This window comes from Pyxicephalus adspersus, chromosome 8, assembly GCF_032062135.1.
Source record: "Pyxicephalus adspersus chromosome 8, UCB_Pads_2.0, whole genome shotgun sequence".
In the NCBI taxonomy this organism is placed as follows: Eukaryota; Metazoa; Chordata; class Amphibia; order Anura; family Pyxicephalidae; genus Pyxicephalus; species Pyxicephalus adspersus.
This window is the reverse complement of record NC_092865.1, coordinates 40,395,229-40,408,975: the sequence shown is the minus strand read 5'-3', so window position 1 is coordinate 40,408,975 and position 13,747 is coordinate 40,395,229. Positions and strand designations below refer to the sequence as shown.

General features: G+C 34.0%; 1 protein-coding gene across 7 annotated transcripts in view; it reads right to left on the bottom strand.

Moving 5' to 3' along the window:
• The window catches only part of PRG4 (proteoglycan 4), a 52,528-nt gene that overhangs the window by 17,494 nt on the left and 21,287 nt on the right, over positions 1-13,747 (bottom strand). For 4 of the 7 annotated variants that reach the window (XM_072420120.1, XM_072420125.1, XM_072420121.1 and 1 more), the window contains 11 exons: positions 12,936-13,061; positions 10,655-10,801; positions 9,093-9,191; positions 8,861-8,974; positions 8,473-8,559; positions 7,363-7,467; positions 5,576-5,659; positions 2,049-2,159; positions 1,658-1,762; positions 650-751; positions 52-180 (listed from right to left, as the gene is read on the bottom strand). In XM_072420120.1, coding sequence (XP_072276221.1) covers positions 52-180; positions 650-751; positions 1,658-1,762; positions 2,049-2,159; positions 5,576-5,659; positions 7,363-7,467; positions 8,473-8,559; positions 8,861-8,974; positions 9,093-9,191; positions 10,655-10,801; positions 12,936-13,061 — 1,209 coding nt within the window. The remainder of the gene's footprint in view (positions 1-51; positions 181-649; positions 752-1,657; positions 1,763-2,048; positions 2,160-5,575; positions 5,660-7,362; positions 7,468-8,472; positions 8,560-8,860; positions 8,975-9,092; positions 9,192-10,654; positions 10,802-12,935; positions 13,062-13,747) is intronic. The other 3 variants (XM_072420122.1, XM_072420124.1, XM_072420126.1) reach the window with 3 other exon arrangements.

Genomic DNA, 13,747 nt, shown 5'->3' with positions numbered 1-13,747 from the left:
TTTTTTTATTCTAAATCAAGTTAAAGGAAACAAATAATAACAAAAATTTACCAGGAAATTTCTTTTTATTTTTTTCTTTAAGATTTTTTTTGTTTTTTTCTGTCTTCCTCCTGGTAGATTTGCTCCTACTATGTGACGATGAAGACTGCGAAGATTTTGAAAACTCACTCTCAACTGTTTCTGATAAAAATACACAAATACAGATTAAAATTACCAGTAAGTTTGGCTTCAATAATAAGAGAATAGAAATATAGAATATAGAATACAAGACGGTTGTAAGTAAAGTAGGCCCCTCTGGGTACCTCCTCAACCCAGGTTCTCTTAAAACCACCTGAAGAATTAATAGACTTTCTATTTTCCATTTGGTAATTCCTTTTTGCGTCAGAAAAAACAAGTTTTTTTTTCATTTTTAGGCTGCTTGTATTTATTTTCTCTTATAGAAGTAGCAAGTGACTGAACCAGTAGCCAAAACAAAAATAGGAAATCAGTTTTTGGTAAACTACAGCACAAATTCTCCTTTGGGAACTATTTCACTTGCTACAGCAAATCTTGTGATCCTGGGAAGGATGCCTCTGTTTTGTTAAGTAACCTAGCATATCTCTGAATCAAAGAAAAGAAAATGATAGGGATCATTGTAGTCACTCAGTACCTTGTCTTTCTTCTTCAGAATCAATCTTCTTTTTTCTTTTCACTGTATCTTTTGGTGAGGGCTTCTTTTTTTGGGGTTTTCCTTTTCCTGGTTTTATGGGTTCTAGTAAAGAAAGGTTTTGTTAATACCATGGCACATGGTATATATATATATAATGAACAATTGCTTTTTTAATTCTTTACTAGAAAAAATTAAATTAGAATGTAAACTAGAAATTAGAATGTAAATTTTTGCATGTTATAAATATATTTGTATATCTACATATTTTGATGTATGTACTAATACCGTTTAATTTTTAATAATTTTAGGGGGTCCCTTATTTTATACACCAGCAGTCTTGAATGTTAAGGTTGCTCTAAGGCAGGGGTGTCCAAACATTTTGTAAATAGGGCCAGATTTGGTGAGGTGAAAATGTGTGGGGGCCAACCACTAACCAGGGTTAGTGTTGAAGTGGTCTGTACAGGTCCCGCACAGCACACGCCCACCAGAGTGACGTGAGGGATTCCCACGGAGTCCGATGCCAGTGCGGGCTCCGTGCAGAGCACCTTCTTGGAATCAGAGTGGGCGTGGTCCGTGCGGATCCCGCACAACATATGCCCACTATAATAACGTGAGGGATTCCCTGTGCACACATGGGGACTCCCATCCTGCTGATTATGCCCGCCGCGTAGCGGGCCGATAATTGCAAGGCGGTTGATTAACTCGAATAAAATATAAAAAAAAGTTTTTTTGTATGCGTGTATTTTATACTGTGGTCAACAGTGATGGCGGGCCGCATAATATTGATTTTATAACAGAGGCTGTAGGCCGGTGGAAATCTGAACAGGAGTCGCAATTGGCCAGACTTTGGACATGCCTGCTCGAAGGGTACAAAGTAAAGATTTGCAAAGCTTTACTCATAATTCCAACACTATTTTTTTCAACTAGTACAACACTTAGAAATAATTCACTTTAAAATAAGTTTATGAAGATAGAAGTATTACTTTTTTCCAAAGGTGTTTTACCTACCATCATCTTCATCATCCCCTGGATTTATTCTTCTCTTCTTATTTGGCCTAAAACTATTGGGATTCTTTTTATCTTTGTCAGATGGCAGTGGTTTTCGACGTAAATCTTGTTTGAAAACACAAACAGAATAAATGAAATATTAGGTGTAAAAACTAAAAAGAATACAATTTCATATGGTAATTCCTTACACAATATACTTAGTATTAGTTTTCAGTATATTCAAAGCTGTGATATGTGTGATACATTACTGTGTTGAAATTACAAACAGATCCCAATAACTATCACATATCATTTATTTCCCTATTACAAATAGGTATAAAAGTCATGATATGATAATAGTATGTGGGCATACCAGGCTTCTCACGATTTTTTTGGATTTCTGTTTAATTACCATCTCTATTTTCCCTTGGATTTGTTGACTTCTTTGGTTTCTTTTTTGCATTTGCAGGTGAACGTTTCTTTGTATTTTTTAGGCTAGAAGAGGATGAGTTCTCTTCAATATCTACAATAAACAATATTACATTTTTGTGATCACGTGTAGCTTTTTGTAATTGTATCCATGCAAAGGGGGGGGGGGGGTTACCCTTATTTTTGTCCCAATGTAGAGTTCACTTAAAATTATAAAGTAATGACTTTTTGAAAGACAATCAAATATGATGACATTGACTTTTTCCATAACAGCAAATCTTCTTGTTCATCTTTGAGGTACTGAATTACTGCACTGAACTTAAAACTTTGAATGTTTAGGACAAAAATACTTTTTATTTTGGTGGCAGTAATTCCTGAGTAATAAATAATATAAATTATCCTATATAAATATAAATAATATTATATTTTTAGTTTCAGTTCATAATATAACACTATGAAAAAGACGTATTTAAACTTGTTGATGAATTTGCTAATATTCTAAGAAATATTTGTAAATAAGATTTTAGAGTTCTTATAAGTAATCGTTCTGTTTCTAGAATATGGTAAAACAGGAATCCTTTTATGATTCTTACTGCCTGGAAATCTGGCAACAAGTATCTATTTACATGAATGGTAAGAAATCCCCTCCTGACAACATCCTGAGAACAGGAAGATGTCAGCTCACAAGCAAAATCAGCTACAGAACAGATATAACTAAACACTTTCAATGGTATACTAAGAAGCCTTAAAAGGGAACAAACTATACAGTATAAATATACAAACAATTATTTTTTTTAGGATTTTTTAAACTTGAATTTACCATTCTATTGAATTTAGCTGGAAGACCATACATTCACAAAATCAAAATTCACATTTTTTAAATTGTTAAACTGTTCTAAATAGCTAGCATTTGCTCTGTATGCATTTTTACTGTCAGATGTCGGTTTACACTGCAGTCAATACAAAAGTCAGAATTTCGTAGTTTTTAGGGTAAATTGTCACTAATATTGCTGGGGATGTCTGGGGGACCAATAGGACAGTGCCCCAAACCAAAAAAGTGTTAAAAGCATGTGATTTTGTACAAATTTTATATTAAAATATAGGCCGGCCACTTTTTAAAGTACTTTTCCAACAAAAAAATTTTAGGTATAGGAAATCCAAAAAACCATTCATGTGACAAATAAAGGGTTTATTAGCATCTGAAAGTCCTTTAATACTATCCCAAAAAGCTTTTGTCTTATGTGACACTTTCAAACATTACTTGGAAACTTATTGTATTATAACATGCTGAGTGACTGTTGTAGCACAAAATAATATTTAATAAGGCTAACATTTATACCATGGTTGTAGGATTTGTAAAATGTTGTATTATTTTGTACTGTCACCCGGCCCATTGTGATATAGATCAAGACAATGGTAATATAGAGCTTCCCAGATGCTGCCTCATGCTCGAGATTATATTGGGGGTGTTCGCGAAATATTCTAAATTTAATTAGTGTGTTCCACTTTGAGGTCAGCTTCATGAAAGAAGTGCTGGTTAGGATCCACACACAAGCACATGTTGCTAGGAATGATTGGAAGAGGCAGCCTAAAGAGTATTGGCATATTTGCTCCAGCAGGAGCCAGCTTGGGCTTTTCTTCTATGCCAGTGTCTCCTCAGCTGCAATAAAGTGGCAATGCAAAGAAATTCCACTAATTGGTAATACCATGCCTTCAAAACAGGCTGTTGTAGCTAAATGGGCAGCTTTCACATAAACCAGCAGCTTGGTCTCTTAATCTCCAGTTATTGTGATGGTAATAAAATTTTTTTTATTATAGCGGTAATATAGAGCCTCCCGGCTGCTGCCTTGTGCTATATATCGTTGTAAGTGCTATTACAATGATACATGTCGGTAACAAGGAAATATTTATAAGGCTGGGTCAACACAAACGGTTTAAAAATGCATGTAAATGTTTCAATAGCGTTTATATGCTTTTTTTTGCACTTTCACTGGCATTTTAAAGTTTGCCATTTAAAATAGCAGGAAAATGCCCCCATTGAAATCAATGAACACGTTAACCCTGCGTTTTAATTTTTTAAACGTTTCAAGGAACGTTATCTATAAAGCTCAAAAAGATGCCACAAGTATATGCCCTAATGTAGCTTTATGGAATGCATTGGAATTTCAAACGTGGGCTTTCAAAGCCTCAGGTTAAACGCTGGGGAAAAGGTCTGTGTAGATCCAGCCCAAACAATGTACATCTAACTCCATCATTAATTATTGCCTCATATACCTCTGGAAAAAGTAATTGTTGTGAAACACATTGAGGTGATGGTGATTACATGGTGGTGGTGGTCATTACATACAAAAGAAGAGTTACAATGTACTGATTTCTGCAATTGATGGACTGGATTATTGGAACATATAGCCTGATACAAAAAAGCTTTCAAGGCTGGAGAGAATAGACTTTCATCAGTGAAGCTGGGTGATCCAGCAAACCTGGAGTGGGTCTGGTCCAGAATTGAAAACATTTGCTAACAAATAACAAATTATGAAATCCATTCCAGGTTTGCTGGATCACCCAGCTTCACTGGAGAGCCTTTAATAAACCAGGGCCATTACTGGACGTGGTTTATTCATGTGAGCTTATATAATATTGTGCTAATAGACGATTTTATTTTTAAGATGATTTTAAATAAAAAAAATATAAAACAAAAAGTTACTCTGTGATTACAATATAACAAATTTTTAACACAGGAAACAGCTACAGTAAACCTGAAAAGTTTTAAACAAAATCTTAACAGTTTTTAATAAAATACTTTTCTTATTCAAATTCTGAATAATCATTTAATATGCCTAAGTAGCCTTTATTTTCCATCTCTCTGTAGATATGTTGATACTGTATATACCTAAATAAACAGTCTGAGAACAAAAAAGGACAAAACAACATGCATGCCTTTATGATAAGTAATGGAAAAATTCTTGTTGAGTTAATAGGTCAAATGAAAATAATTGGCCCAAATGCAAAGAGACAGATCATGTAGTAACATTTGCAATAAACAACAAAAAAAAAACTTCTGTAGCAGCATCAAAAAATCTTTTTATGGGCAAATGTCAGGTCACCTGGACAGGTAAAATTCAGACATGTCTGTATTTTGTCAAAACTTCAACTTGCTTTGACTTTCTGGCACATTACTATTACCCCCTTACTAGCAAGAAGAGGCAGTAAATGCCAGGAATGTATTGGTATTTTGGCATAACTGCAGGCTTTTGGACGTTGGTGCAGCTGCCTGCACATAATACCTGTTGCGATTTTTTTTCTCTTCCTTAAACTCTCTTTAAAAGCCAACAGTAAATCATGGGTAAATGGAGGGCGTAGGCCAGCTATCAACATTCATTCTGAAATGTTAGGTTTGTAAGACATTGTTGTATGCAAATCCCAAAGGATTCCTATTGTTTAATAATTTTGCAGGCTTTTCAAAATTTATGAAATGAAAATATTTACTTTCAACAATACTGCATTTCTTACCTTCCTCTGTGTTTTCAATAACCTTAGGTGTTTTTCTTTTTGTGGTGTCATCATCTTCATCTATGGGAGATGTTGGTTTTCTTTCTGGGGAAAATGCAACACAAGAGGTAATATTATTATACAGTATGTAATAAGGTAGTCACACAATAAGTCACACAAATACATGATTGATTGATTCTGCCAGTCATGTCCAGGTAATACAGATTCCTATGATGGTGTTTCAAAGATGCTGCGAATTGTCACTCCCATGTAGATTGCACTACAGTGTGATTAAAAAATATTCCAGTAAGTGGGGCTATCAGTATTGTCAGTGGTGATTCACAAGCCTGGTCAATCAGCACCTGACCACACATTGCCCTTCCCACTACTTTCTCGATTAGCACTGCCTCTGTTCCTGAACCCTCCCTACCGTGTGCTGCAATGCTTTAGAGAGGGAACATATGAGACACAAATAAAGGGAGATTTGGCCAGTCAGAGAAGGCTTTTTGTGTACTTTATGAGGCTTTACAACATAAATAGATATCATATATGCTTAGACATTTATACAGGAGATATTAGCTGCACTGTAAATAATGAACACAAAAATATTCTTAGATCCCAATGATTACTTATTATTTTAGAATAAATATTCTATTTGAAAAATAGCAGATTGTACCTGATTACTTTAGTTATTCTTGCTTTCTGTTTTATCAGAAGTTGTAAGCATATTTTGCAAGCAAATTGATACATAAACAGTTGAAATACATATAAAGATATATTTATTCTGCCAAATGAACTACAGTTCTGTTTGGTCAACCATGTAATCCTCATACCTCTGCACCACAGCCCATGAGTTTCTCCCCAGAGTGCACTGCAACTAAGCAATACAGTCCGGATCTTTTCTGTCTATAAGGCTGGCAATTGCCCACTAATGGCCAATGTAGTAGACATTTGTCCCTTTGACTCCCAATAAAGTGTTGTATTTCTTATTTTAGGCACCAAGCTAAAGTACTTTCTTCCTCCCTCTAAATATAAATGTTAGGGGTACCTCTAACTGACTATAAAAGAGCTTTTTTTTCACCGACCACCAAAGAAATTTTGGAGCAATTCAGCTAGGCCAGAGCTTGTTGGTAAATTTCAGGTACTGATATTGGATGAGGAGTGAAGTTTGACAATTATTGTGCTGGTTGACTTCAATGGTTCTACACTAAAATGTGGGTAATAAATACTTAACAGTGCCATGAGCTACAGAATCTATTGGAATCCATTACTTTGGTAACGTGAACTATATTTGCTATAAATTGCTCCCATTACTATTTTATAAATTGGACTTACTCTTGTATAATATAAAGACTGTAAGGTCTTTTTGGAAATTAAAATTTTACCCAAAGGGCTCTACCACAAGTCTGTCAGTTTTCCATATAAAACTTTGGATTAACCACATTTAGCAAAATCAAGATCTATTTCTCACTAATCATGTTTGAGTTTAAAAAACAATTCAACTTTGTTTTCCAACAATTATTTTTACACTGTTTTTAAACTAGGCTACTAAAAATGTCATAATACAAAACAATAAATACATCTCATTGTTTCTTGTTGATGTTAGCCAGGGAATTTGTTTGCTATTAATTAAACTACTGAAAAAGGATTCAGCTAGCCCTTTGTTACTGTACATTTTGTCATGGAGTAATTTTTATTTTAAATAGCAAATACACTAAAATAAAGGGAGTAAACATTAAGCACAAATGTGCTTGGGCAAGTGAAGGGGTTCAGCAAAGACCATAAGTTTATTGGCAAAAATAACTAACCTCCTGGTGTTTTTCCTGGGTCCTCAGGACCATCATCTTCTGGTTTAGGGCTTTCTGGTTTTCTTGGTTTACCATCTTTGTCATTAGGGCTTTTCTGATTTGGATCTGTATATTTGAATAGATCATATTGTAACAATAAATAAAATGCAATAACACACTGGGCAAAGATCAAATTCTATGTAAGCAAAAAAAAAAAAAGCTAAGACGCTTTATTGACTTACACCATTTTTGTCAATTTTAAAAACAATTTGAGCACAACTGATGTTTTTTAATTATACATTTTATTTTAATTTATGCATTAATACAGTTAAAGAGAATCTATATTCTACACAAAAAATGATGAAGGTGTGAAGCATAGGAACCTTAAAGACCCTGAATACTACAGCAGCATGCTGCCATACACCTCTTTCATGTCCAATTGTCAGGCCATTCTTTAGGGGAAAGATCCAGCAGTTCCTGCTTTTGTTCCTTTTTTCCTTCTACAAATTTCTAGCGGTCAATATGGGTAACATATTATTGTGATAGGCCAAGTGTGGAGGGGCATATTGCAACACTACCTGAGGTGTTGGAGCTTTGTCTATCAGATACAGCTAAATTTTAGCCATCATATGTCAACAGAATCTTTAACTTTTTCATAGAGAAATGTTTTAGACTTTAAGGGCAAAGATCACATTTATGGATGAGTGCTTTTATGTGTAACCAATTTGTATTTGAGATGCTTTTGAAATTCTTACTTCCGTCAGAACTGTGTCTTACTTATTTCTGACCTGCTTCTGTTTTTTTCAGCTGATTTAAGGCCTGCATGGACAGGGTTTTGCTCAAGCTGGACTGAACTCTTATACTATTTTATGGAAATGCAAAACCTTCTTACAGCAGATGAAACTCAGTTCAAATGGAGGACGACTAAAGATCATTTGATTCTATGATAAAATTCTGAATGATCTCAGAAACAACTTAAACGAAAGAATATGTCTGATGCAAGCCTGTCAACCCATGCACATGAGCTGTTTTTGTTTTATAATAGATGAGAAAAGCAGTGCTGATGTAAATAAATGCCCCTGTATGTAAGCTCTAATCTACATCTATTTCTAAATCATAACAATCAATTACCTTTTGGAAGTTGATCTGGATCTTTAGGATCACCATCACCATCTTTCCCAATGGGCTTTTTAGGTTTTCCATCTTTGTCATCTGGCTCTAATAATATTAATAATCAATGTAATATGTAGCATTACTAAAATACTAGCATTTAGTATTCCTTTTTAAATTATTTTATTTCTTAATATCTACTATCTTTATACATGACATTTGCGAGCAACATTTAGATGACATTCTATTATTTTATGTATTTTTGTATGTTGATTTACCTACTGTTAGTATGTAGAATAAACCTTTGTCCCCTTATGTTATAGTGTGTACCAACTGTTTTTTATTTTATTGTATAAAAATCTATAGTTATATTCAAAATTATACACAAATACAAATGTAGACTTCACACCTTTTGGATTTTTGTCTGGCCCTTCAGCATCATCTCCTCTCCTTTCCTTAGATGTTGGACCTTTAGATTCTTTTGGTTTGCCATCTTTATCATTAGGGTTTCTCTGATTTGGTTCTGAAATTATTTTCCACATATCAGTTGTCTACATTCATGCATGGGGGTTCATTTGCATGTTGTTCAAAAGCAGTAATCAAGAAAAAAACATTTTGTTTGACTACATTGAATTTCGTACCTTTTGGTGGTGTTTCAGGATCATCATCACCTTCTCTTAGCTTTGGAGTTTTAGGTTTCTTTGGTTCATTATCTGTATCTTTAGGTTTTTTATTTTTCCCTGTAATTATAAATTTTTGAGAAGTTGCAAATTACATATGCCATCATTACTGTTTGTAAACTCACGATTTACTGCAGCAAATGTTTATGTGGACCTTTTCCCCAGTGTTGGAACAGCCCATGTTTGAATTGTCAATTATTCGAATATGCCAATACAAACAGAGTGTTCTTGGGGTTTGATCTTTTGCACTGCAAAGAGAAAGCAAGCTGCAGTGTTTTATAAATATAAAAAGCCTATAAATGCACATAAATGCTTTCACTAAAATAAACTAAAGAGTTTAACAGCCTTTATGGGTGTTGTTTTTAACACTTTAGGACATTTAGAAGCATTTTCCCTTCCTCCTTATTCTTGATTTTAAATGCATATAAGTGCTGCATTTGGTTTTTCAGGCATTTTACAAATACTGTCGGTCTAAACTTAACCTTAGGGGTTCTATTTATAAAGCAGTGAAGCTGACATTCACTAAAACATGTGTGCTGAATAGTGACTGATTTTCCACCTGAATGTCAAAGTTACTGTTTTATAAGTAGACTTCTTAGTGTCAAACAACTAATAAGCCAAAATGGTATTGTGTGAAATATACATTACATACTTGAAGTATATGTAAACCCAATCACTAATATTCCATGTTAGCAATAACATGTTTATAGCATTGTAATAGTTGTTTAAAGTATTTGCAAATAATTAAAATAATGCTAAAATGTCATTCAAATTATGTCCTCTGTCAGGGACTTTATTAAGATGAGGTTTTCTCCCCTTATAGCCCATCATGCTCTTGCGTTCTTGCACCATCACACAGATTTCTAATGGTGATTACAAGGGACAACTTCAACACTTCACTGGATGTATGTCCACTGTCGTCACCATTAGGAAACTCTAAATAATGCTATACCATCAACCCTGATTAGCATGCAGGTAGACAGGAAGTAGCTAAACTACTTGAGAATATAGCTGAAACAACAAAGGATTTAAAAAGTCAAACAAATATCAAACATTCTTTGGAGAACCTTCCACGTCCATGAGTTTTTATTAGCATTGACTGATTCTCCCCCAGAAAATGTTTCAGGGAATGTCAGGTATACCAATTTATCAATAGACCTCTACATTTCAGTTAGGGTTTAATACCTACTTTAAGAATACAAGATATGTGCATTGCCACAAGAACATGTGTTCATATTGAAGCATTTTACCTCACCTTTTGTTCTGTGACAACGCAGTTTGTTTTTTTTTGTTCCAGGAATTTTTTGACTGTCAAAGAGTCATCACAACAAAAATCTTCAACATTGTTGATATCACATGAGATCTGATTTCTTGATAAACTAGAGGTAAGTTGATTCCATGTTCTACTGACCATGGAACAAGATGAAAAACTTTCTGGCTATAGATGGTAGGTAATTATGTTTGTTAAAAAATAAAAAAAGCATACCCCATTATAGCCAGCGTTTCATCTTTTATTATAATACCTGGATTGTTTGGATCAGGTATATCATCCTCATCCTTTGGTTTCTTTTTCTTTTGATTTTTCCTTGACAATTTCTTTGTTTTTTTGCTTCCCTTTCTACTTGATGTAGAAGATGAAAATGAAGATGAGGATACATTTTCCTCTGATTCTTTAAAACAAATATAGAATAACCTATAACATATTTATTTTCTCAAATGTTTTTCATGTCAATAATTTTTTTATCATATGAACATAAATCCTACAAATATGTTGAAGAACAGTATTTTCCAATGATATTTACAGTGCACAGAATAATAGCAGTAAAGTAGCATTTTAAAAAAGTGAATAAAGCTCAAAATCCTTATAATATTGGGAACACTGCACATTCTATTTTAAATCAAAACATGAAGAAAATTTGTATCAAATTTGTGTTATTTCTTTACAAAAAGTGATAAAAAATGGAATATTAGAATGTTCAAAAAATAGCAGCATCTTCATTCTTCTTTTCAAACTCAAAAACATTCACTATATGAACTGTAAAATGTTTCAATGTTTAGATTATCTTTGAATCACTAAAAAAGTTCTATAAGCGCTGTTTCTGAGAACTGCTGCGTGTGTGTGTTGCATGGAGTCTATGCACTTCTGGCACATGTGAACAGGTATTCCAGCCCAGGCTGATTGGATTACATTCCACAATTCTGCGTTTCTTGGTTTTGCCTCAGAAACAGCATTTTTCATTTCAACCCACAAGGTTTGTATTGGATTAGAGTTTGAGGATTGTGCCAGCCAGTCAGCCACTCCATAACCCCAATCTTGGTGGGCTGGAATAAATACCTTGTCTTGTTGAAACACCCATTTTAAGGGCATTTCCTCTTTGGCATAAGGCAACATGACCTCTTCAAGTATTTTGATATATTTAAACTGATCCATGATCCCTAGGGACAAATAGGCCCTATACCATAGTATGAGAAACATCCTCATAATATGATGCTTGTGCCACCATGCTTCACAGTCTTCACAGTGTTCTGTGGCTTTAAATCAGTGTTTGGGGGTTGTTTGACAATCTGTGTCCCCTAGTTTAACAGAAAACAATCCTGCTTTCATCAGTCCACAAAATGGTGCACCTTTTCCCCTTAGGCCAGTCAATGTGTTCTTTGTCAAACTGTAACCTCTTCAGCACGTCTTTTTTTCAACATTGGGACTTTGCAGTAGCTTCTTGCCGATAGCTTGACATCACATAGACGCCTTTTAATTGTAACATTACTTGAAAATAACTTTATACTTTCTTCGATCCTTCTGGAGCTGATCATTGACTGAGTCTTTGTTATTTTGGCTATTCTTCTATCCATTCGAATGGTAGTTTTCCACATTTTGTCTACATCTTTCAGGTTTTGGTTGACATTTTTAAAGCATTTGAGATCATTTTAACTGACCGGCCTATCATTTTCTGCTCGTCTTTATAGGTTTCCCCTTCTCCAATCAACTTTTAATTAAAGTAAGCTGTTCTTTTGAACAACGTTGCAAATGACCCATTTTACTCAGAGCGTTTTCGGAGCGAAATGCACAATAGCCATCATGTATAACATTTGCTGCTTCTTTCCTTAAAATAACCTAGTGGCAGCTATTTTTTCACAGAATGATTGACCTCACTATCTGAACTCCACACTGCTATTACTTTGAACAGCCTAATATTCACTTTTCTTCATTTTCTGTGATTTGATTATATTTACTTCATTTTAAATACAGAGCCAAATTTGTACTTTTTTTCCCTCATAGGCCAGCTAGCTGCTCAAGGGGTGAACACGAGAGGGTGGTCATGATGACAATGGAGAGTCATTGGTGGGAGTTATGATGGTTGTGGGCAGAGCAGCCCTATGTTAGGCACTTTAGTGTAAACAAATGATAATGGTCTTAGTACATGCAGTTGCTGCATATATATTGGGACTGACAAACTGCATATTACAGCAAGTAACTACTTACCATTTCCTTGCAAGCCCTGCTGAATATGAAAAAAATAATCCCCTGAAGTTGTTCCGCCCACTGATTTCTATATACTAACAATAGTAATTTACAGCACCATTTTGAAATTATATCTTTAAAAGTGGGCTAATCTGGTAATTCTTCAACAGGATTTTCATTACTTTATGTATTGGCTTGTCTGTCTAAATTATGTTATGTTATATCTGTTCTCATCTGTCCTCCACATTTTGCTGCGAGAATTGTTCCTGTTAATTATTATTAGTACTAATATTAGTAATAATAATAATAATACATTATTATTATTATTGATTTTACTGTAATACCTTCAATTTCCTCTTCTGACTCAACAAGTGTCTCGCTCTTTTTCTTTTTGGGATATTTAGGAGACTTTCTTTGAGGATTTTTTTTATTCTTTGCTGGTGAACGTGATGAGAATCTGTCATTGTAGTCTAAAATACAGGAAACATAATAATATGTCCTTTCATGCATTTATTCCACATGCTGTATATTTTTTCACAAGCCATTAATTATGAAGTGTTGTCAGCATCATGCAAAACAAGAAGTAAATTTAAATCAGGTTAAGTACAGGTTGCCAGTTCCACATGTAGAAATGAATAGATATCAATAAGTGAATTTAAATTACTAGATGTACCATCAATAATATATTTTGTTTTAATATATGCTAATTTTGTACTATGACAAAGATTATCAATTGCTTGCTATAGATTACTTCATATTGACAATAGATTAACATATTGAGAACCTAATTTTAAGAGCAACAATGGTTGTATAGGTTAGTTATACAGTTTTGATGTTATTTTACTTATACTAATAACTTTGGTGAAATTTCAGTTTGCAAAGAATACCTAACAAAATATATATATTTAAAAAAAATGGTTAAAACTTTGTTGCTTATTATTTTGATGCTTACCTCTGCATGATTGGATGGCTAATGACAGCAGAACTGAACCTTATTCACTAAGCTAAAAGAGTTTTCCCTTACAGAGTAATAACTGTAGTAAATCAGTTCCAGTGCATTAGTCACCATGTCCTCATGGTGCTGTAAAAAAGGGTGATGGTGCTCTAGAAACAATTAGAATCTTTACCATATTTACTCATTCATGGAGGTGGACAA